Below are 25027 nucleotides of genomic sequence, written 5' to 3'. Positions count from 1 at the left end.
CCCCCAATCCCTCCCAGCATCAGAGTCTTTTCCAATGAGTCAACTCTTCGCATGAGGTGGCCAAAGTACTGGAGTTTCAGCTTTAGCATCATTCCTTCCAAAGAAATCCCAGGGCTGATCTCCTTCAGAATGGACTGGTTGGATCTCCTTGCAGTCCAAGGGACTCTCAAGAGTCTTCTCCAACACCACAGTTCAAAAGCATCAATTCTTTGGCACTCAGCCTTCTTCACAGTCCAACTCTCACATCCATACATGACCACAGGAAAAACCATAGCCTTGACTAGATGAACCTTTGTTGGCAAAGTAATGTCTCTGCTTTTCAATATGCTATCTAGGTTGGTCAGAACTTTTAGTATGTTTTAAAGTTCAGATGTTGTCATACACTGTGTATCTTTTTGTAACTTGCTTTCTTCCTCCACGTTACATTGGAGTAACTCATCCTTGCAGATACACCAGCTCTTGGCATCTGTTCAGGGCTATATGATATTCCACCGTCCAAATATACTGGGATCCATCGATTAAGTCTCCAGTCACAGACACTTAGGTTATTCTGACTCTGTAGTTCCTACCGCAGATGCTGCAATTTTTCACTCTTAACTTCTTCCTTGAGTCAGTGTCTCTTAAGCATCTTTGTTGAGAAGTGCCCTGCTCGTGTGTCACTGTGCATGCCTTCACCAACTCCAGAGGGTGCAAATTTCACCACAAAGGGGTTGTTCCCAAACTATGCTGCCAGCAGGTGTGGGACTGGCTGTTCCATATGTTAACCCACGGCCACCATCGTCGGATGTTCCAAGTGTGGACAGCCTGGTCATTGTGAAATGTCTTAGGAACTTTATTTTCTATTTTATGTATTTTTTACAGGGTGATGCTCACGTAGAAAAGGACACAAAATAAGGTCAAAACTTGATGGCTTTTCGTAGAGTGGGCACTGCCGGTAACTGGCTCTAGGTCCAGGAAGTGGGGATACCCACCCCCGACACCATCTAAGGCCTCTTCCAGGGGCCCCTGGCCCCACCATCCCTGAGTAACCTCTGCCCCATCCTCTAGCAGGAATGATGTGCTCTGAGTGGTGTGAATTGCACCGGACATGGTTCCTTTTGTTGACAGTCTTCACCTTCACTTTTAGGCACTCAGGTGGGTCTCACCTCATACAGTGAGGGAGCTATCTCATCTTTGTATTCTCTGGGAGACTTTGTGTCACTTTGGAGACATTTATTCCTAGACCATCTCTGGTATGGTCTTGGCAGGTAGATTCTAAATCCTGATTCATTTTCTTTAGGGCCTAAAGGTTATTTATGTTTCTAATAAATTCACCATCAGGTCAGATCAGTCGCTCAGTCGTGTCCGACTCTTTGCGACCCCATGAATCACAGCACGCCAGGCCTCCCTGTCCATCACCAACTCCCGGAGTTCACTCAGACTCACTTCCATCGAGTCAGTGATGCCATCCAGCCATCTCATCCTCTGTCGTCCCCTTCTCCTCTTGCCCCCAATCCCTCCCAGCATCAGAGTCTTTTCCAATGAGTCAACTCTTCGCATGAGGTGGCCAAAGTACTGGAGTTTTCAGCTTTAGCATCATTCCTTCCAAAGAAATCCCAGGGCTGAAAGTTTTAATATCTTCAGAAAATTTATTGGGACAAAATTGTTGAAATAGCCAATGATTATTTTTAACATCTCTCTTACTCCTGTAGTTCTGGCATAATTTTCAGTCCCAGTTTCCTAGGGGCCTTTATTGGGCCTTCCATTTTATTCTGCCAGCCAGTTCCACAAGCCAAAGACTTATCTTTTCAGAGAACCATCTTTTGACCTTGTCAGTCTCTGTGGATAACTGTTTCTGTTTAATTTCTGCCCCTGATTTTGCTATGCATATATTGAATGCTTTTAACTACTTTTCCATGATGCTTTTCATAGACAAGCTTCAGAAAACAGCACAGATATTTTCAACATGTCATACAGAGGAACAAAGTCAAAAGGGAAAGGTCAGTCCCTTGTTTCAAAGGGACAGTAAAGTCAGTTTCTTGCCTGTTGTAACGGGGTATCATCTTGTGGTAAATACCATTTTACGGGGTCTCTAGCTGAAATTCTTCTTTGACGAATGCAAAAGATTCACATGTATTTATACACTGCGTGCAATTTTTTTTTAGGCCACTGTGACATCTCCTCATGAAATTGGAAATTCTTTGAGACAAAATGTACCCCAACTATTAGTTAACAAAGTCTCATTTCAGCAAGATTCATCTAAAGCTAGAGAAAAGTAATTGAAAAATTTCAGATTTTGAATACATTACCCTTGAATGCCGTTGGTCTGCTTGCTCTGCCGTGTTCTGAGAAGGGCGTGTGTCTTTTCTGTGTCGGAGCTTTGTCTTTCTTCCTTGGAATCCGCCAGGTTTTGTCACTGCTGAGAAGTCCCCTCTTGGTTGTCCTTTGTGGGCAACCTACTCCTTTTGTGACCAACCAGGTGCTAGGCCATCTCCGTCAGTAGGAATTGATGAGAGGTCAGGTGAGAAATTCAGGCAGGGCTTTACTGGGGCTCGTGCTGCAGTGGAGGCGGGGAGAACAAGTAACACATGCCCTGCTCGCCCTCCGAGGAGGCGCGTGAGCTGGTTCCTGGCTGAGGGCGGTGGCAGGTCCAGATGTCAGGCCAGAGAGGCGTCCTGGGTGGTCTGCCCACCCTCTTCGTGGTGGTGTGTGCAGGGGGTGTGAGCAGGACCCTGCCTTTGCCCTGACACCTTGGAAGTGGCAGTTGGGTTTTTGGTCTTTTTGAATCTTTTGTCCACACTCTGTCCCAACTGCACACACAGGCAGTTACTTGTAGTCCCTCTCGTTCCTTGTTACCTGTAGCTGGAGGCGCCGTTTGTCCAGGTGCAGGCCCTGCAGTGAAGGCCCCAGGCCCAGCGCATCTCCCCGGTGCTGTGGATGCTCGCTGACCTGAGTGTTCTCTGTTTTCACCACGTGGATTTCTTCGTAATTGGGTGCTTTCTTTTCTGGAGTCTGGTCTCTGCCCCTGAGTGTCGCCTCTCCCCGCTTCTCTCTGGAGAGCCGTGTGGCGTGTGCTGACCCTTCTCTGTCTCCCAAGACTGCTGGCTGCTTGTCATTTTTTGAATAAATGTCTTAGTTCCTGTGTAATTTTCTTCAGGTCAGTATCTGGTTCGCGTGCACTGGTCTCCCCAACTTGCCATCCCACCCAGGCTGCGGACTTTTATTGCAATGATTTTTATATGTTTTGGCTTTAGCAGTTGTCTTTGATTCTCTCAGGTATATCTGTTTTAAAAAATAGTATATTATTCCTTTCTCATGTTTTTCATCCCATTTTTTAGTTCCTTGGATGTTAAAGCATGCTTGCTTACAAGTCTGTGGATAAGAACCCACAGCATGAAGTTCTGGGGACATCTGTTGTGTCTGCCGCCCTTGGTGTGTGGACATGTGTCCACACGCACTGTGTTGGGGGTTGTGAGCTCACGCTCAGGTTCTCAGTTGTGTTAACGCTGCCCAGTAGCCTGGGGGCCTCAGGGAAGTGTGTGCTGGGGCCAGGTGCAGCTCATTGTAAGCCATGTCTCACGGAGCACTCCTGAGTCAGTAAAGACCCACCTTACAGATGGGAACATTGATGTGATAGGCATGTGGCTACCCAGGCGACAGTGTCTTGTAGGTGTGGTATAACCCCTGCCAGGCACGTGATGATGGGGTGCTGAGCCCCCTAGGTATTAGGGGAATTAAATGGAAGTGGTCTTGTCCGGGCTTCAGAGACAACAAAGGAGAGCAGGCAGGCCTCCAACCTTGTTCCTGACCTGTCTGGACACTGCCCTGACTATGTGCCTGCTCACAAGCGAAAACTGAGAAGCACTACAGATAACTTAGGGAGCAGGTCTTGGAATTCTTGAGCCTGTGGAGGAGGTCTGGCCAACCATACTTGGGGTTTAGCCACATCCTAAGACTCAGAAGATGAAACAAACAGCATTGTAAAAAAGATTAACATACAACCAGAGCTGCACTTTGCTCACAGACTGACGATGATATCAGTCTGTGGCCTGGAATTATAAGCGGGAATCCCCCAAACTGCAATTTTGAAGTCTCACCCGTGGAGCAGACACACTGCCCAGGACCTTTTCCCCAGCGGGACTCCAGATTGCTGTTACATGGGACTTCCCAGCACTGTTTGAGGCTGGATGTTGGTTGGCCCAATTAGGTGATGTGTGTGGGTTACCTTCCTCTACTGTTTCGATTGCTCTGTTCTTTTAATGTCTGTGTATTGAAAGTGAGTTAGATAATGCTCTATTAAATATTGGTAATTCTCTACTAAATATTGTTTGTGTATAACGAGTGATTTCTTTTGTTAATGAATCCTTTGAACCTGAAACCAAAGTTAAAAGTTTAGGCGAAACATTGAATTGGCACCGTGAGCAGGATTCATGAAACAAAATGCCAGTCTTTAAGAAGAAAGAGTTTAAAGTGGATGAAGCTTTTATTCCTGGATGGGACGATCCACCGTATTGCTTATTAGCTAATGAATGGGGCATATTCACTGGATTGTGTGAGAATTGGAACCTTACATTAAAGTGGACTGAACCTTTAGAAGTTATTGAATGTTTGTGGCTAGCGCCAGTTTAGAAAGGATTAGAATGTGCCATGCTGGGTGGCGGGCTGGATTCTCCTCTCTGCCTACTGTAAGGTACATGAAGCTAAATTAAAATTGTCTGAAGAGAAGTTACAAGTGGAAAAAGGATTATGCGGTTTGTGAGGACGATTGTCCATGCCATTAAATGCAATGCCAGAATTATATTTTAGCTGACCAAGTCTTCACTTTCGAAGTCGGCTCTCTGCTGAGCTGGCCCCCCGTTTTAGCTGCGTCTCCCACTCTAATAAACTCTATTCTCCTCTCATTCTGTCTCATATCTGGGAATTCTTTTCCAGCCCGCGCACAGACCACCACACCAGGCTACATGCGTCACATGAGGGAGGGGAGGACGGCAGATTGCAGGGCCCGGCAGGTGTGCAGGCATTGCTGCACGTTCACCCTGACCCGCGTGGTCATCTGAGGGTCACTCACTCACCATGGCCAGGACTGTACTGCGGTGACTCAAGGCTGTGCGCCTGGGGCCCCTCAGTGGGTGTGGAGGTGGATGTGAGGGGAGAGCCTACAGCCCCGCTCCTCTCCATTCCCGAGCATCCACGACCAGGAGCTGCCTTGGCTAGGCGTCATGGCGGCCAGCACACTGGCCGGTACCCCAGGTGCTCAGAAGACAGGTGCTGCTTCTCCCTGCTGAGGGCCAGGCAGTGGCTGGAATGGGTGGCTGGGGGAGCAGCCTGGCTGGGCTGTCACCACACCCTCTTCTGTCCTGGTGCTAGACCATCTGGTCAGGGCTCTTCACGGGAGTGGCCGAGCATCCCCTGGCTCATGACCAAGGGCATGGTGGTGCTTGGCCGGCCTCGCAGGCTGCAGGCGGGACTATGAGGGCAGGGAGGACAGAGGTGGGCACCAAGCTTGGGCCCCCCTCGGGACATTTTCATGAGGGTGGGCCAGTCCCCAGCCCTGCCCCCCAGCCCCTTTGCACACACAAACTGCCCTCCTGGCCCCGGGGCGTGGGCTCCTGACCATTTCTGGGGAGAGGGAGCTAGGTGGATGTGTTTATTAACCAGCCAGTGGGGTGGGCTCCTGGTTCAGCAACCCAGCAGGAGGGGGTAGGGTCTTTGGTGATCAGCCAGTTGTGGGGCTTGGAGAGCTTGTTCGCGTGAAGGGCAGAACCAGAGGGTGAAGACCTTTGATGTACAGCTCAGCTTCCAGGATCAGGAGCCATGGCTTCACCCACTGTAGCGTCAGCAGCAGGTGGGGATGCAGAGCGAGGCAGGCACGCAGAAGCAGATGGGGCAGAAGTGGGCCTTGCACTCCATGGTCTGGCAGGTCACAGGAATGCAACAGGCAGGGCTACACGCACAATGAGGGTTGCAGAGCGGCTGGCAGGATGTGACCATGCCGTCACTGGGACAGCACAGCAGAGACCCGCTGGGGTCGGGGGAGTCGCAGGCACCCCCACACACCACGGGCGGGCAGCAGATGGGGGCGCAGCCCAGGGCACCACAGCCGGCGGGCGAGCCGACACAGCACATGGTGGTGGGGCTGCTGGTCTGGTCTGCGGGTCCCTCCCCAGCAGCCTTTATTACCCGGGACGTGTGTCCCGGCAACGTGGCCCCTCCTTGTGCTGTTGATCCTGTTTGCACTTTCCTGTCCCTGTGCCGGGTGCCCCATGAAGCCCGTCAACAAGCACAGCCTGCAGTCTCTGGGCTGGGAGTGGCCATGCTCGTGCTGGGCAGGGCTGGTGCTGGGCAGGTGCTGTGCCATGCTGGCCACTGGGCTCTACTGGTGGTTTGAGGTGGGCAAACTGCCCGAGGAGTCAGGGTCCCAGTGTACCCGTGCTGCCAGTCCCTGGGTGTCCCTGGTGGGCACTGACACTCACATGCCCTGGGGTGTCTGTGCATGCTGTGCATGGGGCTGGGGCATGTTGCTCGGCTCTTCCGCTCAAGTCCCCACTGGGCCTCTTGCTGTGGGGACATTTGGGCGTCCTGCCTGCCAATGTGGGGACCTGGTGTCGGGAAGGAGGGGAGAACCCTGGGGTGACGTGCCCAGACTCCTGCCTGCATGGCTCTATAGCCCCTGGGGAGGACAGACCAGCTGGACACCACTGAGAGGGAGGAAACTGAGCCCTGCGTGGGATTTCTGATAGATATCTTAATGGTTGGGTACTGCTTTTTGATCCAATTTGAAAATCTGTCTTTTGATTTTGATGTTCAGACATTTTGCATTGAATGTAATTGTTACTGTTTTTAAAGGTAGAATACCATCTTGTGAGTTGTGTTTGATTTGTCCCATCTGTTCTTTCCCCTCATTTCCTTCTTTTTAATTATTCCATTTCATTTCTACTTTTAGCTCATCACTTACACATCTTTTGGAAGCTGCTTGGCCTAGAGTTTATACTGTACACCTTTAACATAATACAGTCTGCTTCCAGACAACATTCTACTATTGTATCCATATTGTCAGGATTCCACAGCCCAGCACGTCCATTTCCTTTCATAGCCTTTGTGTTATTGTCATATTTTACTTTTCCATTTATTAAGAATCCCGCAGTGCACTGTTACTACATTTGCTCTAGACAACTGTCTAATAATGATTGTTATATTTGTCTTCTCTTTAAAATCATTTCTAGAGCCATTCTTTTCCTTGTGTAGGCCCAAGTTTCTCTATGCTATCATACTCCTTGACCTGAAGAAATTTTCTCAATATTTCTGGCAGCACATATCATCTGCTGATCTCTCTCATTTTTGTTTACCTAAGAGAGTGTTTATTGCACTTTCAATTTTGAAAGATATTTCCCAGTTTTGTGGGCTGACAGATTTTTCATTTAGTATTTTATAGATGTCATTCCATTGTGTTTGGATTGTGGAATTTCTAATTAGAACTCTGATGTAATTCTTATTTTTACTCTTCTGTACATGGCATATATTTCCCATATGAGTGCTTTTGAGATTTCCTCTTTATTTATTTTTTTTTTGACAGCCACTATTTTAATATGATGTGTCCAGGTCATTTTTTTGGTCAGGGGTGGGTAGGGAGAAGGTCCTTATCCTACGTGAGGTGCTCTGGTGTTTTTAGGCTTATGTCTTTCATCACTTTTAGAAAATTTCTCAGATACGATTTCTTCAAATATTTCTTCTGTGAAGAGGTACGTTCTATGCCTTTTCTCTCTCTGGACTCTAGTTACATGCATCAGTGATACTTTGATATTGTCCCAGAGTCTGTGATGTTCTGTTCTTATCCCCATCCCCACCATCTTGCTCTTTGCTTTTGAATATGGTAGTTTCTATTTCCCCATCTTCAAGTTCATCGATTCTGCACTTGACTGTGTCACGTCTACTCAAGAGCCCATGGAAGGAATTCATCTTTGATGCTGTATTTTTATTTCTATACTTTCCATTTGACCCTTTCCTCTATTTTCCATCTCTCTGCAGCAATTCCGCATCTGTGTGGTCCCCACATGTGTGGCCCATGTTTTACACTCAACCCTTTAACATATTAGTCACGTTTATTTTTGAATTTCAGTTTCACGACTGCAGCATCTGGGTCACTTTGAGTCTAGTTGTATTGACGCCTTTGTCTCTTGACAATGAATTGATTTTTCCCTGCTTTTTTGAATGTCTTCTAAGTTTTGTCAACCTCAGATGTGTTAATTTAAATGGACATAAACTGTGTTTCTTCCTGGGAATGAGTGTCAGGTCATCAGTGTGGGGGACATTTGAATCAACCTGCTCAGATGTTGACCTTGGTTTGGGTTTTGGTGTTTTCTGAGGACCTTCCAGGTACCAGTGGCTTCAGAGTCCTTGTGTGGTTGTCAGCATCTTGTGCTTAGGACGGGGGCTGTGAACACAGTACTTTTGCTCTGCCCCTGCATGCCTGTCACACAGAAGTGACCTCTGCATCTGTCTGCCTCTCCCTGCTGGAGACTTATGTGCTCAGGCAGCTGTGCTGGCCAGGCTGGAGCCAGGAGGAAAGTGGGGCTCTCTGGTCTTGGCCCAAGGCCAACCTGGCAGGCCCTGTGTGCCTGGGCCTGAGGGGTGAGGCTTTCTCAGATCTGTCTCCTCTCCCTGGGATGGCCAGACTCCCCTTTGTGTGTGTGGTGGGTTTGTATGAGCCTTATGGTCTCCCTGTGTGGTCATCCTTTAGGCACCAGATTGGACCTGGGTCTGGGCCTGTTTCCCACCCGCCACTCAGAGGTAGGGGAAGTCCTTCCCCACTCACAATGTGAGTCTCAAGTGGCCGATGTGGGGACATACCTTCCCCACCCTCCACCCACCAAGGACCCTCCACCTTCAGCTGAGCTGTCAAGAGGGCTCTTTGAGGAGAGTCCTCGGTACTTATGATTTGTATACACTTTTAAGAAGAAAACTTCAAAATATGTGAAGATAAAACAGGGGGACAGGCTGCATTGAGTAGCATGGTTTATTTGTATTTGGCTCACATAGGGTGTGGTTTCCTGCTGGAGTCAGAGAAGGACCCGGGAACCAGGGCTTCCTCTGGGTAGGGGTGGATGCACCAGTTCACAGAAGGGTCCAGATCATCCTGCCACGTTCTCACGCAGGTTCAGAGCTTGGTTGATCATGCTTTTCATCTGCCACATTCAGAACCTGGAGGCCCACTGAGGACTTGTGCTAGGAGGGGTATAGGAGTGATCTGGTCTGCACTGGGAGCATCTGCGAGGAGGCTCATGATCAAAAGCAGGAAGAGGTGCTACAGGAGATGGGTCTATAGACCAGGGTGGGGCAGGAGGGCTGGTAGCACCCAGAGGACTGGCAGGAGGGGGCCACATACACCGCTGGCCTGTAGCTCACGGGCAGGAACACAGAGGACTGGCAAGAAGGAGTCACACACAGGGTGGGCTTGTAGGTCACTGGTAGACATACGGCTGGCCTGTAACTCACTGGCACGCAGGTTGCCTGGCAGGTGCTGGACGTGCTGCAGGTTGGTTGGCAGAGGCTGGATGTGAAGCAGGACGTGTGGCAGGGACTGGATGTGCTGCAGGATGGCTGGCAGGAGCTGGGCACGCAGGCAGCCTGGCAGCCTGAGGAGCAGCTGGTGTGGCACATGGTGGTGTGGGGCTGGGTGGTGTTGGGCAGAGAGCTGGAGATGTCTGCAGGCTGCCTCCCTCAGCAGCTTTTATACCCAGGCTGTGGGCGTCCCAGCAACAAAAAGCACAACTGTTGACTTCCTTGTGGTTGTTGCCACTGTGTTTCCCCAACGTCTTATTATCCTGGGGCACGCTTTTCTGGGCTGTTCTCCTCCATAAATTAGTTTGGCTTTGAGGCCAGGTCCTCCCTCTAAACAGGATATTCTAGTTTGCCTTTCCATGGGTTCATGGTGTTTCTCCAGGTTATCATTGTGCACGGGGAATCCCCAGATTGACTAAAAGTACTGTATCTTTTTACTCCTTTTAATCTCATGCTGTCAGTGAAGACTTTGAGGCCATCGTATATTTTGAGCTTTTACTTTGCATGTGAAAATGAAAGTGAAGTCACTCAGTCATGTCCAACTCTTTGTGACCCCATGGACTGTAGCCTACCAGGCTCCTCAGTCCGTGGAATTTTTCAGGCAAGAGTACTGGAGTGGGTTGCCATTTCCTTCTCCAGGGGGTCTTCCCAACCCACAGATCGAACCCGGTCTCCCTCATTGTAGGTAGATGCTTTACCATCTGGGCCACCAGGGAAGCCCTCAAGCTTTTTTACTTTGCATAGGAAAACATTGAAGCAGGTGCCTGCAAATTTCAGTCTTTGGGGCAAAGCCACACACATGCATTTAGTGTATCTAAGGCTGCTTTTCCCTACAATGTTGAGTTGTTGTGAGTGAAACCACATAGCTACAAAGCCTGAGATGCTTACTCTAGGCCCTTTACAGAGTTTGTCAGCTCCTGCCTTATTGTAATCATGCAAGAACTGATTTGCTCAGGCAGCAGATTATTCTGTGTGCTGGGGTAGAAACGTCCAGCTTCATGAGCCCTCCAGGGCAGTGGAGTGAATGAAAAATCAATGCATGGAATCATTCTGAGGGGCGGGGGCTGAGGCCCAGAAAAGAAAGCAGGTTCAGTGGAGAAGTGATCTGGGGGCCTCTGGGAGGAGGTGATGCTGAGCTGACAGTGGGTGCAGTGAAAGGTCAGGGGTGGTGGGTGCTCCAGGCAGAGGCAGCAAGGACAGGGTGTGAGGACCTTGCTGCAGAAACAGAAATATTCCAGGAGCAGTGGGAAATCCCACAGCGTGGGGTGCCAGAGAACCAGTGTAGGGGGACAGACTCAGATCATAGAGCCTGAGGACCAGTCAGCACAACCTGGGCTATGGAAGAAGAAAGAGTCAGTGAACTTGAAGACATGTCAATAGAAAGCATCCAATCTGAAGAAGAGAGACAAAGAGATAAGAAAAACAAAGAGGGTTTTTGAGACCATATCAGAAAGGCTAACATGCAAGTAATTTCAACCCCAGAAGGAGAAAAGAATGACACTGAAGCCTAAGGATATTTTGAAGAAATAAGGGACAAAACCCCCAAATCTGATTAGGAAAATTCCAATTTACAGATCCAAGAATCACACACCACACCTAAATCCCACTCCGTTAGGAGCAATGTAAAGACCACAGATTGCAGAGTGAGACCGAGCAGCTTCAGTGCATTACAGGACCTTCCAGGTCTTCCTGACTGGATGGATGTCTGTGTTGCCGGCCCTTTGAATGGTGGCAGGGTTGATAACTGATTGGTTATGAGACAGTCCATGTAAAATGCTTAGTTCAGCCCTGGCATGAACTGGAACCTGGTTGTTATGATTATGGCAATAACGTGGCCACAGCCCCCAGTGAGGAGCCCCACCCCAAGGGAGAACCTTCTGGATCACAAATCAAATGGAGGTGCTGGTGCAACAAGTGTGATTGTGCTCATGTGGACAGAGGACAGGGTGGTTAAATTGGGGGAAGACCTTGAAAATCACCACGTGGGGGCCCAGTCCTGGCCTGATGGCCCTTCCCCATCCAACCCAGGCTCTGATTTCAGAAATCCCAGGGCGACTGGGTCACTGTCAGCCTCCAGCTGAGGGAGCTTCCCGAACTGAGTCACGGCAGCTGGAGGCTCCAGGAAGAGACCCTCGTGGGGGAGGAGGAGGAAAAACAGCAGGCGGCCATAAAGAAGACACCTGGTGCCTCATTGCCAGGACGCCACAGCCTGGGTATAAGGGACACCCTGGGGAGGGAGCCTCCAGACCAGCCCTGTCCTCTGTCTCGACCCCACCCAGCCCCAAACCACCATGTGTGACACCAGCTGCCCTGCAAGCTGCCAGTCAGCTTGCTGTGTGCCCAGTTCCTGCCAGGAGATTTGCTGTGTGCCCAGCTCCTGCCAGCCGGCCTGCCCTGCTGTCTGTTGCCCCGCTTTGGGCTGTGGGAGCCCCTGTGGTGCCTCCCGCATGGCTGTGCTGTGCCGGCCGACCTGCTGTGCACCCAGCCCCTTCCAGGACGTTTGCTGTGTGCCCAGCCCCTGCCAGGCATCCTGCTGTGCACCCAGGCCCTGCCAGGACGTTTGCTCTGTGCCCAGCCCCTGCCAGGCATCCTGCTGTGTGCCTTTGAGCTGCAAGCCTGTCCTGTATGTCCCTGTGCATGGCAAGCACATCGTGTATGTGGTCCCCTTCTGCCAGCCTTCTGGGTGCTGCCAGCCCTCCTGCCCTGCTGTGGTCTGCAGACCGGACCCCTGCAGCGTCCCTTCCTGCTTCTGAGCCCATGACCTGCAGGACCCCTCCCCTGTGTGGGGGGTCAGAAGCAGCGGGCTCTCTGACCTCCCACAAGGCAGCCCAAACATCGTCCTCCTCACACCTCCCAGACCCGATTAGATTGTGTGGCAGCAAGGCTGCCTGGTCCCAACCAGCTAGGCTGAGGGACTCACCCATCAGTGTCCCCCGGCCCCTGCCCGGGTCATCCCCATGGTGCCTGCACTGGCTGGTCCAGGCTCTGATGCCTCCAGCATCACAGGTCTAATAAACATCAGAGTGCGATGTTCACTGAGTCATCCAGGTTGGGCTCAACCAGGATTGTGCTTGATTAGTTTGTCTTCTACACCCACACCTGGGGGGAATGTGGGGTGGCTGGACATTGGGTTGGAGCCATCCCAGAGGGCAGATGGGCCATCTGTGGAATTAGGGAGGCAGCCAGGACCGCGCCCCTGCTGGCACACCACATGGGGAGGGGTGTTCGGCTCCATGTTCTGGAACAGCGGAAGGAAGGAAGGTTCCCAGAGGTCTCAGTGATTATACGGCCGCAGTAGCTCCCTGGTTTAGGGTGAGGAGAAGGTGCTGGGCGGTCGAAGGCCACAGCACCCGCCTTGGTGGCCCACCGGAGAGTGGACACTGGGCCTCTTGGATGCACTGGTATTTTGTGTCACACCGACAGAGTTCACCAGTGAAGCTGTCCAGGCCTTTTTTTGGTGGAATTTTTTTTTTAATATTCAATTTTGAAATAACTACAGATTTCCATGAAGTTGCCAGAAAGAAAGTACAGGGAGTTCCTGTATACTTTGACCCAGTTTCCCTCAATGATAGCGTCTTGGATAACAAGCACAGGGTGCGACCGGGAAGTTAACAGTCCACAGATCTCATCCAGAGCGCATCGATTTTATGTGTGTGTGTAGCTCCATGCAGCATCTTCATGTTTGTTGTTCACACAAACACCACCACAGTGAGAGGCAGGATTGTACCATCACCACAAGGCTCCTTCCTCTACCCCATTACAGCCACACCCACCCACACTCGCGTCCCTAACCCTTGGCTGCCACTTATCTCTTCTGTATCTCTACTCTTTTGTTAAATTGAGAGTGTTATTAAAGGGTATCATTTACTGTTGTTATTTAGTCGCTAAGTCATGTGCAGCTCTTTGTCACCCCACGGACTGCAGCATGCCAGGCTCCTCTGTCCTCTACTATCTCCCGGAGTTTGCTCAAATTCATATGCATTGGGTCAGTGATGCTACCTAACCATCTCATCCTCTGCCACCACCTTCTCTTCTTGCTGTCAGTCTTTCCCAGCATCAGAGTCTTTTCCAGTGAGTCAGCTCTTCGCATCAGGTGGCCAAAGTATTGGAGTTTCAGCTTCAACATCAGTCCTTCCAATGAATATTCAGGACTGATTTCCTTTAGGACTGACTGGTTTGGTCTCTTTGCTGTCCAAGGGACTCTCAAGAGTCTTCTCCAAAACCACAATTCTTTGGCATTCTGCCTTCTGTATGGTTCAGTTCTCACATAGTACTTGACTACTGGGAAGATCATAGCTATATGGACCTTTATAGGCAAAGTGATGTCTCTGCTTTTTAATACACTGTCTAGGTTTGTCATAGCTTTTCTCCCAAGGACCAAGTGTCTTTTAATTTTGTGTCTGCGGTCACTGTCCACAGTGATTTTGGAGCCCAAGAAAGTAAAATCTGTCACTGCTTCTACTTTTCCCCTATTTGCATGGAAGTGACAGGACTGAATGCCATGATCTTAGTTTTTTGAATGTTGACTTTTAAGCCAGCTTTTTCACTCTCCTTTTTCACCTTCATCAAGAGGCTCTTTAGTTCCTCTTCACTTTCTGCAATTAGACTGGTATTGTATGCATATCTGAGGTTGTTGATATTTCTCCTGGCAATCTTGATTCCAGCTTGTGATTCATCCAGCCAGGCATTTCACATGATGTACTCTGCATGTAAGTTAAATAAGCAGGGTGACAATATACAGCCTTGTGGTATTTCTTGCCCAATTTTGAACCAGTCAGGTGTTCCATGTTGGGTTCTAACTATTACTTCTTAACCTGCATACAGGTTTCTCAGGAGGCAGGTAAGGTGGTCTGGTCATCTTTAAGAATTTTCCAGTTTGTTGTGAACTACACAATCAAAGGCTTTAGCATAGTCAGTGAAGCAGAAGTAGATGTTTTTCTGGAATTTCCTTGCTTTCTCTATGATCCAATGAATGTTAGAAATTTGGTCTCTGGTTCCTCTTCCTTTTCTAAATCTACCTTGTACATCTGGAAGTTCTTGTTCAAGTACCACTGAAGCCTAGCTTGGATTTTAAGCATAACGTTACTAGCATGTGAAATGAGTGCAATTGTACAGTAGTTTGAACATTTTTTGGCATCCTAAAATATGTCAGTTTTTGAGACTGACTTTATTCACTCCACACAACTCCCTTGAGATCCACTCAGGCTGTGGTGTCAATAATTTGCTCCTTTTTACTGCAGAGTAAGACTCCAAGGTGTATATTTTTCTCAGTTTGCTAACCATTCACCTATCAATGGGCAGGTGGGTTATGGAAAGGTTTTTAACTATGAATCCACTTTCTCTGATTGATATAGGGCTATTCAGTTTACATATTTCTTCCTGAGTGATTTTTGATAGTTTGTGTCTTCTAAGGAATTAATCCGTTTCACTTAGTTTGTCAAATTTGTGGGCATAAAGTGACTCATAATGTTCCCTTATTATACTTCCAATGTCTGTAGGAGCTCTGGTGATGTCACATCTCTCATTCTGTTCCCTTATTACAGTTCCAATGTCTGTAGGAGCTCTGGTGATGTCACATCTCTCATTCTGTTTCCTTATTACACTTCCAATGTCTGTAGGAGCTCTAGTGATGTCACATCTCTCATTCTTGATATTAGTGATTAGGATCTTCTCTGTTTGGCTTGCTAGTCAGTATAGATAAAGATTATTCAATTTTATCCATTTTCACAAGGAAAAAGCTTTTGGCTTATTTGATTTTCTCTTTTATTTTTCTGTTTTCCATTCCATTGATTTTCTACTCTGATCTTTGGTTTTGTTTTTCTCTTCTGAATTTAATTTGCCTTCTAGTTTCTTAAGGTGGAAGCTGAGGTCATTTATTTGAGAGTTTTCTTCTTCTCTAACAAGGACATTCAGTGCTACAAATGTCCCACTCTGCATCACTTTAGCAACATCCCACGAATTTTGATATGTTGTATTTTCACTTTTATACACATCAAAATATTTCCTGATTTCCTTTTTTCTTCATTTCCTGATTTATGTTTTATTTAGAAGTCTATTTCATTTCTAAGTAGTTGGGGATTTTACAAGATCTTTCTGTCCCTGGGTTTCTAATTTAATCCCAATGTGGTCAGAAAATACCTGTTTTGTGATTCAAATCTTTTCAGATTTACAGAGACTGGCTTTATAGCCCCCATATGGTCTATCTTAACAAATGTGAATTTTCTTGATACATGTTTTGCTTTGATTGAAAATGAAAGGTTTTTGTCTGGGGGTGGAGTGTTTTTTCAGTGTCAAATAGTTCACTGGTTAATACGTTCATGTTCAGTCACTAAGTCATGTCTGACTCCCTGCAATCCCATGGACTGTAGACCACCAGTCTCCTCTGTCCATGGGATTTCCCAGGCAAGAATATTGGAGTGTTTTGCCATTTCTTTCTCCAGGGGATCTTCCTGACCCAGGGATTGAACCCATGTCTACCTGTGTCTCCTGCATTGCAGGCAGATTCTTCACCACTGAGCCACTCAATAGTCTATATCCTTCCTGACCTTCTGTCTCCATGTTTTATAAGTTATTGAGAGAGGATTATTGAAATCCCAAGCTGTAAGAGTAGATTTGTCTGTTTCTCATTGCAGGTCGATCAGTATTTGCTTCATACATTTTGAAGGTCTACTATTAGGTGCATCAATATTTAGGATTGAGTGACTATTTTATCTTTATGAAAGGATCCACTCCATCCCTGGCAATAGTCTTTGATCTGGAAACTATACTTTATGGTATTGATAAAACTGCCCCAGCTTTCTTTTGATTCTCCAGTACTCTTGCACAGAAAATCCCATGGACGGAGGAGCCTGGTAGGCTGCAATCCATGGGGTCTCTAGGAGTTGGATATGACTGAGCGACTTCACTGTCACTTTTCACTTTCATGCATTGGAGAAGGAAATGGCAACCCACTCCAGTATTCTTGCCTGGAGAATCCCAGGGACGGGGGAGCCTGGTGGGCTGCCATCTATGGGGTCGCAAAGAGTCGGACACGACTGAAGCGACTTAGCAGCAGCAGCAGCAGCAACATGATATACCTCTTTCCAACTTTTTACTTTTAACCCATTTTCATTTTGTATTTAAAGTGCATTTCTCATAGTCAGCATAAAGTTAGGTCAACCTCAGTCAACCAGTCTCCATCTTAATTGGAGCATGCAGACAACCTATGTTTAGTGTGATAATGCTATTTGTCCCATACTCTTCCTCCCCTTTTCCTCATTTTATGCTTTATTTTTGGATTAATTGATTCTGTTTATGATTTCGTATTATTTCCTTTGTTGGCTTATTAGCACAAGTCTTTCTTTTGTATCTTATTGCACTAAGATCTTTCCAGGAGCCAGGAAAAGGTGATATCCACAAGAAATGAGTAGATGAATTCATTATGGATTTAGACTGAGATACATGCAAATTGAGGTGAAAATTTTGCCAAAATTCCTCAGAATAGATTGAAGTAATTTAAAGGCAAACAGAGATTGGTGTGGGCTTCAGTGGTGACTCAGTGGTAAAGACTTCATCTGCAATGCAGGAGACACAGAAGACATGGGTTCGATCCCTGGGTCACAAACATCCCCTGAAGGGAGGGCATGGCAACCTGCTCCAGTATTCTTGCCTGGAGAATCCCATGGACAGAGGAGCCTGACAGGCCACAGTCTATGGGGTTGCAAAGAGTTGGACATGACTGAAGTGACTGAGCACACATGCATGCTGAGGGTGTGAATTTTTCATGTAAGGTGCAGCTCTGGTGCTGGGCCATAGCTTAATCACTCATTCCTCCATCCCTCCCTCCCCCTCCTCTTGTCTCCCTCCCTCCCTCCCCTCTTTCTGCACTGAAATGAGGCTGCAGGAGTCATTTTGGGTTCTCCAAGAAGCCAATGCCATCATGTGATAGACTCACTAGAAGTTTATTTTGGGGGAAGAGTAAGAGGGGGAGTGGAATGGGGAAGGGCTTTAACATGCCCAGGTTGACCAGACTCCCCTGCGTGGGGAGCAGGAAGGAAGGAGGGCCTGGTGGGCACCACCTTGGCCCTCCACACAGCTCTGAGAATGCCTCAGCAGGTGGTTGTATAGTTGGAGCATGAGGCTTCTGTCCTGCTGTCCCAATCGTGTGCTGGGAGCAGCCTGGCATGGATGCTGGGGTCAAAGCAACAGTGGCAGATGGGACCCCATGGTGGGTTCTTGTGAGGGGATCTGCGTGGAGCCTTCAGGATGGACACAGTGCACCTTTGATAAGCAGCATTCAGAGCTGAGGAAACACTATTCACTGTCCTCGGGACCTCACCGGGGAGGGAGGGCTGCAAGTGCCACGGAAGAAAGGCAGAATGTGGCTGGGTTGCAGAGCGGCAGGCCTCCAAGGCCTCGTGATTGTCCTCGGGGTGTGCAGCCACCCCTCGGCTTTGTGGGGGAGGCCTGAACAGCGCAACCTCGGCCTGAAGCACAGGGTGGCTGCGCCCTGTCTTGCCAGGTCCCGACTCCGGGGCCTTCCTGGTTCTCTTCTCCCAGGAAGGGTCATGGGAGGTTCTGTTTGGAGTTCTGAGGGCGGTGTGTGCCCCTCCCCAGAGCCCCTGCCACCACCACACTCACATCAGGAGAGGACATGGGATGAGGAAGCATGTAGAGTGAAGAAGCCGAGTTTATCAGGCTAGGCTGGCAGGTCCTGCAGAGGAGAGTCTGGGAGCCGGGGGCGGGGGCGGGGGGGGGTGGGTCGGCCTGGAGGAGGGGCAGGGCCCAGAGAGCCGGACCGCTGTGATGACTCAGCCTGGGTTTAGGCTCTAGGGTGACCTTGGCAGCAACTGCTGAGAAGACCCTGGAGGAGGAGGAGTCCCTGTCATTCCTGGTGACACAGAGGAGACAGCCTATGGGTGTCCTTTCTGGGGTTAAAGTCCTGGGGGAGGTTAAGGGCTGATAGCTCTGAGCTGAGCCTCTCTGTTGAGGGACCCTGGAGCCTGGCTGGCCCTGAGGGGCCAAGTCAGCAACAGGGCTCTGGGGCCGAGGCAGGGACGCAGCAGGCTGGGCGGGAGCATGCGGGCCGGCAGAGCAGGGACACGGAGGAGGCCGGGCGGCAGCAGCTGGGCTGGCAGGAGGAGGTGTGCACACAGCAGGCAGGGCGGCACACAGGGTGGCAGAGGAGGGACACGGAGGAGGCTGGGCAGTAGCAGCTGGACTGGCAGGAGGAGGTGGGCACACAGCAGGTGGGGCGGCACACAGGACGGCAGAGGAGGGACACAGAGGAGCAGGAGGGTCTGCAGCAGGATGAGGGGGCTGAGCAGGGGGAGGCCTCACAGCACACTGGCCTGCAGCAGACAGGGGTGCAGCAGATGGGCTTACAGCAGGCCTGCTGGCAGGGGGAGGAGGTGCAGCAGGAGGGCTGGCAGCTAGACTGCTGGCAACATGAGGAGGTTGAGCAGGGGGAGGCCTCACAGCAGACAGGCCTGCAGCAGACAGGTGTACAGCAGAGAGATGTGCAACAGACAGGTGTGCAGCAGACAGGCTTGCAGCAGATGGGCTCACAGCAGACAGGCCTGCAGCAGACAGGTGTGCAGCAGACAGGCTTGCAGCAGACGGGCTCACAGCAGGCCTGCTGGCAGGGGGAGGAGGTGCAGCAGGAGGGCTGGCAGCTAGACTGCTGGCAGCACAAGGCTGGGCAAGAGCTGCTGCAGCCTGGCTGGCAGCAGGGGCTGGAGTCACAGCTCACTGGGGCACAGAGGAGGGTCAGGCGGGGGGCCGGGGCACAGCAGCTGGGGGCACAGCAGGGGGGCTCGCAGCAGCTCTCTGGACAGTCGTCCACCTGCCAGGAGGAGCCGGTGCAGGAGTCATATGACCCAGGCAGGCAGATCCGGCTGCTGTAGCTCAGGTCGCTGGAGCAAGCAGACAGGTTAGAGAAGGCCATGGTGGAGCTGGAGGAGGTATGTGTGTGTGAGTGAGTATGTGTGTGTGTGAGGTGCTCAGACTCCTGGCTTATATACCCCTCCTGGGTGTGTGTGTTGTCCCAACAGAGGCTTCCACGCCTCTCTTCCTGGTTGGTATGGTGCCCTATGAGGACTCTCACTTGGGTCAGCTCCACTGTCATGAGATGTCCTTGCTCAGCTCATAAAACTTGGGGTCACTGCTGGCAGGGTGCCAGATTCTGGCCTGAGACTGGCTCTACAGGACACCTGGAGGAAACATGCAGGCTTCCCATGGCTGACCCCTTGGCCTCTCCCAGGCAGGTCATATGCATGGGCACCTTGTGACAGCTCCAGGTCCATGAGGACGTGCACTGAGTGGGCCAGTCTGTGTGTGTAGGGCCTCACCTGGCTTAGCTGGCCTGGCCTGTGACTGGGGAGAAGAGGACAGAGGTATCCGTTTTGGGGAAAAGACAACAGGAGAGGGCAGGGCCTTACTGGTGGGCTCTGTGAACTTCTGTGGTCCCCATGTCAGTAAGGAGGATGGTGCCTGAGAACAGGAGAGGATCTTCCCTCCCCTAAGTAGGAGATGGACTGTTCCCGTGATGCTGGGGCTCCCTGGTGCATTAGAGTGACCAGATCCAAGGACTGAACTTTGAGTGCTAAACCACGTCCCCCAGAGCCCATGGTCAGTTGTCCTGAGAGGCAGGTCTTGGATCAGGATTTAATCCTGAGACAGGCGTGGGTGAAGGTGGTGTGGAGAAGCTGGAGAACAATCTGTCACAATATCAATAAAAATCCAAAGGGAATCTTTTTTGTGTACAAATCAAGAATATTGAACTGCCAGAAAATACTTGCAATTTGCATGATAGGTGAAAAGTTAATATGAAAATTTTAAAGTGACTAAACTAAAACAATATAAGATAAAATAATCGAACAAAATTAAAAACATTTGTTTTCAATAATCATATGAAAAACTACTTGATATCAATAATGAAAGTTTCCCAAATTAAAACATAAATGTCCCACCTTTAAGATGAACCAAGATTTACAAAGCTGATCGTTTCCAGGGCTGCTGTGCATGGGGGCTCACTCTTAGGCATGCTTTTTTTCACATAATATGAAATTTATTATTTACTCCATTTTGAAGTGTACAATTCAGTGACGTTTAATACAGTCACATGTGCAGCCATGACCACCACCCAGTTCTAGAACATTTTCCATCACTCCAAAAGGATATCCTGCATTATTAAGCAGTCCCTTCCAGCCCCTGTTAATCACTAATCTGCTTTCTATCTCTACAACTTTGCCTATTCTGCACATTTCACATAAGTGGAATCATACAATATGTACCTTTTGTGTTGACTTTTTTCACTCAGCATGTTTTCAAGGTTCATCCACATTGTAGCATGTGTTGGTGCTTAATTTCTTTTAGGGATAATATTCCATTATATGGATAGACCACATTTTATTTATCCATTCATCAGTTGATGGAGATTTTGGTCATTTCCACCTTTTGGTTAATGTGACTAATGCTGCTTTGAACATTTTGTATAAGTTTTTGTTTGAACACTGCTTTTTAATTTCTTGGATGTATACCTAGGAGTGAAATTTCTGGGTCATATGGTGGCTCTGTGTTTAACATTTAGAGGTACTGCCTGGCAGTTTTTCACTCAGGTGCAACATATATCTTATTTGGAGAGATGTCTATTAAAGTGCTTTGAAAGAAAGAAAGAAAAGAAAGTGAAGTCGCTCAGTCGTGTCTGACTCTTTGTGATCCCATGGACTGTAGCCCACCAGGCTCCTCTGTCCATGGAATTTTTCAGGCCAAAGTACTGGAGTGGGTTGCCATTTCCTTTTCCAGGGGATTTTAAACCCAGGAACCATTTTAAATTAGATTGTCTTTTTGTTGTTGAGTTGTAGTTCTTTATGTTTTCTGAATGTTAGACCCTTATCAGAATTATGATTTGCAAATATTTTCTTCCATTCTGTGGGCTGCCTTTTCACTTTCTTGATGGTATCCATCAATATACACAACTTTTTAATTTTGATGAAGTTGAATTTATTTTTTTTTTATTTGTTGCTTGTGCTTTTGGTGTCATATCTAAGAAACTGTTGCCAAATCTAAGGTCATGCAGATTTATCTTTATGTTTTCTTCTAAAAGTTGTAGTTTTAGCTCTCATAATTAGATCTTGGAGGCACTTTGAGTTATTTTTTGTATATGGTGTATGATAGGGTTAAACTTCATTCTTTTGCTTGTAACTATTAGTTGTCCCAGCACCATTTATTGAAGAGACTATTCTTTCCCCATTGAATGGTCTTCATACTCTTGTTAAAAATCAGCAGACCATAGGTGTATGTTTTTTTACTCCATTGATCTATTATGTCTATCCTTGTGTCAGTACCAGTATTTAGAAGACTGTAGCTCTGTGCTAAGTTTTATTTCTTTCTTTCTAATTTGTGTATCTTTTATTTCTTTTTCTTGCCTAATTTCTCTGACTAGAACTTCCAGGACAACACTGACTAGAAGTGGTGAAAGTGGACATCATTGTCTTTTTCCTGATTGTAGGGAGAAGTTTTCAGTATTTTACCATTGAGCATGTTGATGACTGTGGGTTTTTCAAAATGACCTCTGTTATACAGTTGAGGAAATTCTCTGTACTCTTAGTTTTCTGAGTGTTTCTATCTTGAAAGAGTGTTGTCTTTTTTCAAATTCTTTTCCTGTATCAATTGAGATGATCATGTGGGGTCCCCCCCTTTATTTTATTAATGTGGTGCATTACATGACTGGTTTTCACATGGTGAATCACTCTCACATTCTTTGGATAAATCCCACTTGGTTGTGGTGTATATCCACAACGTGGTATATATCCTTTTAATATGCTGCTAGATTTTGTTTGATTGTATTTTGCTGAGGATTTAAAAAATCTGTATCAATAAGGAAGTTCAGTCTGTAGTTTTCTTTTTTCCTTTTCTTAGTCTTTGTGTGAGTTTGACATCAGGATGGTGCTGACCTCATAGAATCAGTTAGAAAGTGGTTAGAAAGTGTTCCCGTATCTTCTGTTTTGGAAAGAGTTGAGAAAGATTGGTAGCGATTGTTCTATAAATGTTTAGTAGAATTCAGCTTTGAGCTGGTCCTGGGCTTTCCTTTTTGGTGAGGTTTTCGATTACTGATTTAATCTTGTCACTCGATTTATGTCTTGCCTATTTCTTTTTGAGTCAGTTCACTCACTTTAGAGCCAAAGATACAAATAGACTGAAAGTGAAAGGATGGGGAAAATTTCACGAAAATAATAACCAAGAGAGAGATGGATAGCAATAATACAATTAGACAAAATGAACTTTGAGTCAAAAATTGTAGTAGGGGGCAAATAAGGAAATTAAATATTGATAAAAATGTTACTATGTCAAGAAGATATAATAATTATAAGCCTATATGGTCCTAGCAATAGACTTAAACTATGTAAAGTGAAAATAGACAGAATGAGGAGAGAATTAGCATTTTTTAAAAAATAATTAATGTTATTTCCATTACTAAACAATGAAACAGAACAACTAGATCAAAGTTTGGTAATGAAATAGAGGCCTTGAAGGACACTGTAAACCAGCCAGACAAGCATTCATACAGAACACTCAACACTAGGTTACCTGTTGGTTTTCAAGTGCACATGGGGCATTCTCCACATTAGACCCTGTGTTAAGCCATAAGACAAATCTCATTACATTTTAAAAGATTGAAATCATACAGAATATCTTCTCTGACCACAGTGGAAAGAAACTAGGAATCAATTAACAAAGGGAAAACTGGAAAATTCACAAATAAATGGAAATAAAAACAGTACAGTCTTAAACAACCAATGGTTTAAAAAAGAATCAAAAGGTAAGTTAGCAAATACTTTTCAGGTGAATGTAAATGAAAACACAGCAAGCCAGTACTTACAGGATACAGCAAAAACAATGCTGAGGGGAAAATTTATACCTGCTAACAATTGCATTAAAAAAGAAGAAAAATCTCAAATTAAGAATCTAGCTTTACTCTTCAAGGAATTAGAAGAAGAAGAACAAACTAAACCCATAGCTAGCAGAAGGAAGGAAATAAAGATTAGAACTCAGATGAAAGAAATAGAAACTTAGAAAAATAGAGATAGTCAATGAATCTAAAAGTTAGTTCTTTGAAAAGAGCAGCGCGATCAACAAACGTTTAGTTAGACTGACTAAGAAAAAAGGAAAAGTCTCAAATTACTACAGTCAGATATAAAAATGGGGACATCACTACTGACATTTCATAAACAAAAAGGATTATACAGGAGCACTATGAACAACTATTGATAAAAAATTAGATCACCTAGAAAAATGGAAAATCTCATAAACACAAACTACCAAAACTGACAATTTTCCTAAGGTTCTTTATTTCCTCATATTGTTTCAAGTTCGTGTTTGGTGCCCTTTTATCTCAGTCTGAATTGTCATATCTTGTAGGGCATGTCTAATAACTATGGACTCTTTCGGTTTTTATTTACCTGGAAATGTCTTAATTTCTGTCTCATTTTTGAGGGGTAATTTTGCTGGATGTAGACTTCATGGTTGACAGTTTTTTCTTTCAGCACTTTAAAAGTCATCCCTCTGCCTCTAGTCTCACAGTTTCTCATAATAAATTGGGTGTTAATTCTCTTCTTGCTGCTTGTAAGATCCTATCATTGCCTTTGGATAATTTAACTGGAACATGTTTCAGTGTGTAATTCTTTGAGTTTAGTCTACCTGGAGATCATGGAGCTTCTTGGACATGTAGATTCACATGTTTCCTCAAATTTGGGGAGTTTTTGGCCATTATTTCTTCAAATAGTTTTTTCTGCTCCTTTCTCTTCTCTCTTCCTGGACCTTCCTGTTAAGTGTATGCTGGTGCACTTGATGCCGTCCCCCAGGTCTCTTGAGTTCTCTTCATTCTTTTTTCCCATCTACCCCTCAAGCTGGAGTCTTTTCACCTGATTTATTTGCACATTTACTAATTCTTCTGCCTCCTCAAATGTGCTATTGAGCCCCTTCAGTGAAATCTTTATTTCAGTTTTTATACATTTCAACTCTAGAAATTCTTTTTGGTACTTTAAAAAAAATTAAATTTCTGTCTCTCTATTGTTGTTCTGTTTCAATGGACTTAACCTTTGTTCACAGTTTCCTTAAACTACTTGGGTACATTAAGAGTTGATTTAAGACTTTGTCTAGTAATTTCAATTCCTGGGCTCTTCAGTGACATTTTCTACTAATTGCTTTTTTTTTGGAGTGTCAATGAGCCATACTTTTTCTTTACATACTGCACAATTTTTGATGGAAATGGGGGATCTTGAATATGATAATGCAATAACTCTGAACATCAGGTTTTCCTCCTGTAGTTTGTGGTTGTCGGTTGTTGTGACTTACTGTTGTTGTTTTGTTTGATGACTCTTCTGAACTTGTTTTGGAATGACTACTCTTTCTCATGTTCCATTAGCTTAGTGGTCAGGTAGTGGTTTGACAGAAATTTCCTTAAACATTGGAGCCGGAAATATTTTTTCCAGTCTTTGTATTTGTACTC

General features: G+C 46.9%; 4 protein-coding genes across 4 annotated transcripts in view; 2 read left to right on the top strand and 2 right to left on the bottom strand.

Annotated features, from left to right (window-relative positions):
- TSPEAR (thrombospondin type laminin G domain and EAR repeats) overlaps positions 1-25027 on the top strand; it is a 194815-nt gene that overhangs the window by 30192 nt on the left and 139596 nt on the right. The window lies entirely within an intron of this gene.
- LOC133251164 (keratin-associated protein 12-2) lies at positions 9161-9967 on the bottom strand. The gene has a single exon (XM_061423252.1). It carries the CDS (start codon positions 9634-9636, stop codon positions 9262-9264), a length of 375 nt encoding a protein of 124 aa, XP_061279236.1. The 5' UTR covers positions 9637-9967; the 3' UTR covers positions 9161-9261.
- On the top strand, positions 11258-12425 carry LOC133254929 (keratin-associated protein 12-1-like). The gene has a single exon (XM_061429357.1). It carries the CDS (start codon positions 11829-11831, stop codon positions 12288-12290), a length of 462 nt encoding a protein of 153 aa, XP_061285341.1. The 5' UTR covers positions 11258-11828; the 3' UTR covers positions 12291-12425.
- LOC133254923 (keratin-associated protein 10-8-like) lies at positions 18542-19654 on the bottom strand. The gene has a single exon (XM_061429346.1). The coding sequence runs from the start codon at positions 19640-19642 to the stop codon at positions 18542-18544; it is 1101 nt and encodes a 366-aa protein (XP_061285330.1). The 5' UTR covers positions 19643-19654.

The sequence above is a fragment of the Bos javanicus genome, chromosome 1, assembly GCF_032452875.1.
Source record: "Bos javanicus breed banteng chromosome 1, ARS-OSU_banteng_1.0, whole genome shotgun sequence".
In the NCBI taxonomy this organism is placed as follows: Eukaryota; Metazoa; Chordata; class Mammalia; order Artiodactyla; family Bovidae; genus Bos; species Bos javanicus.
This window is presented reverse-complemented; position numbering and strand designations above follow the sequence as displayed.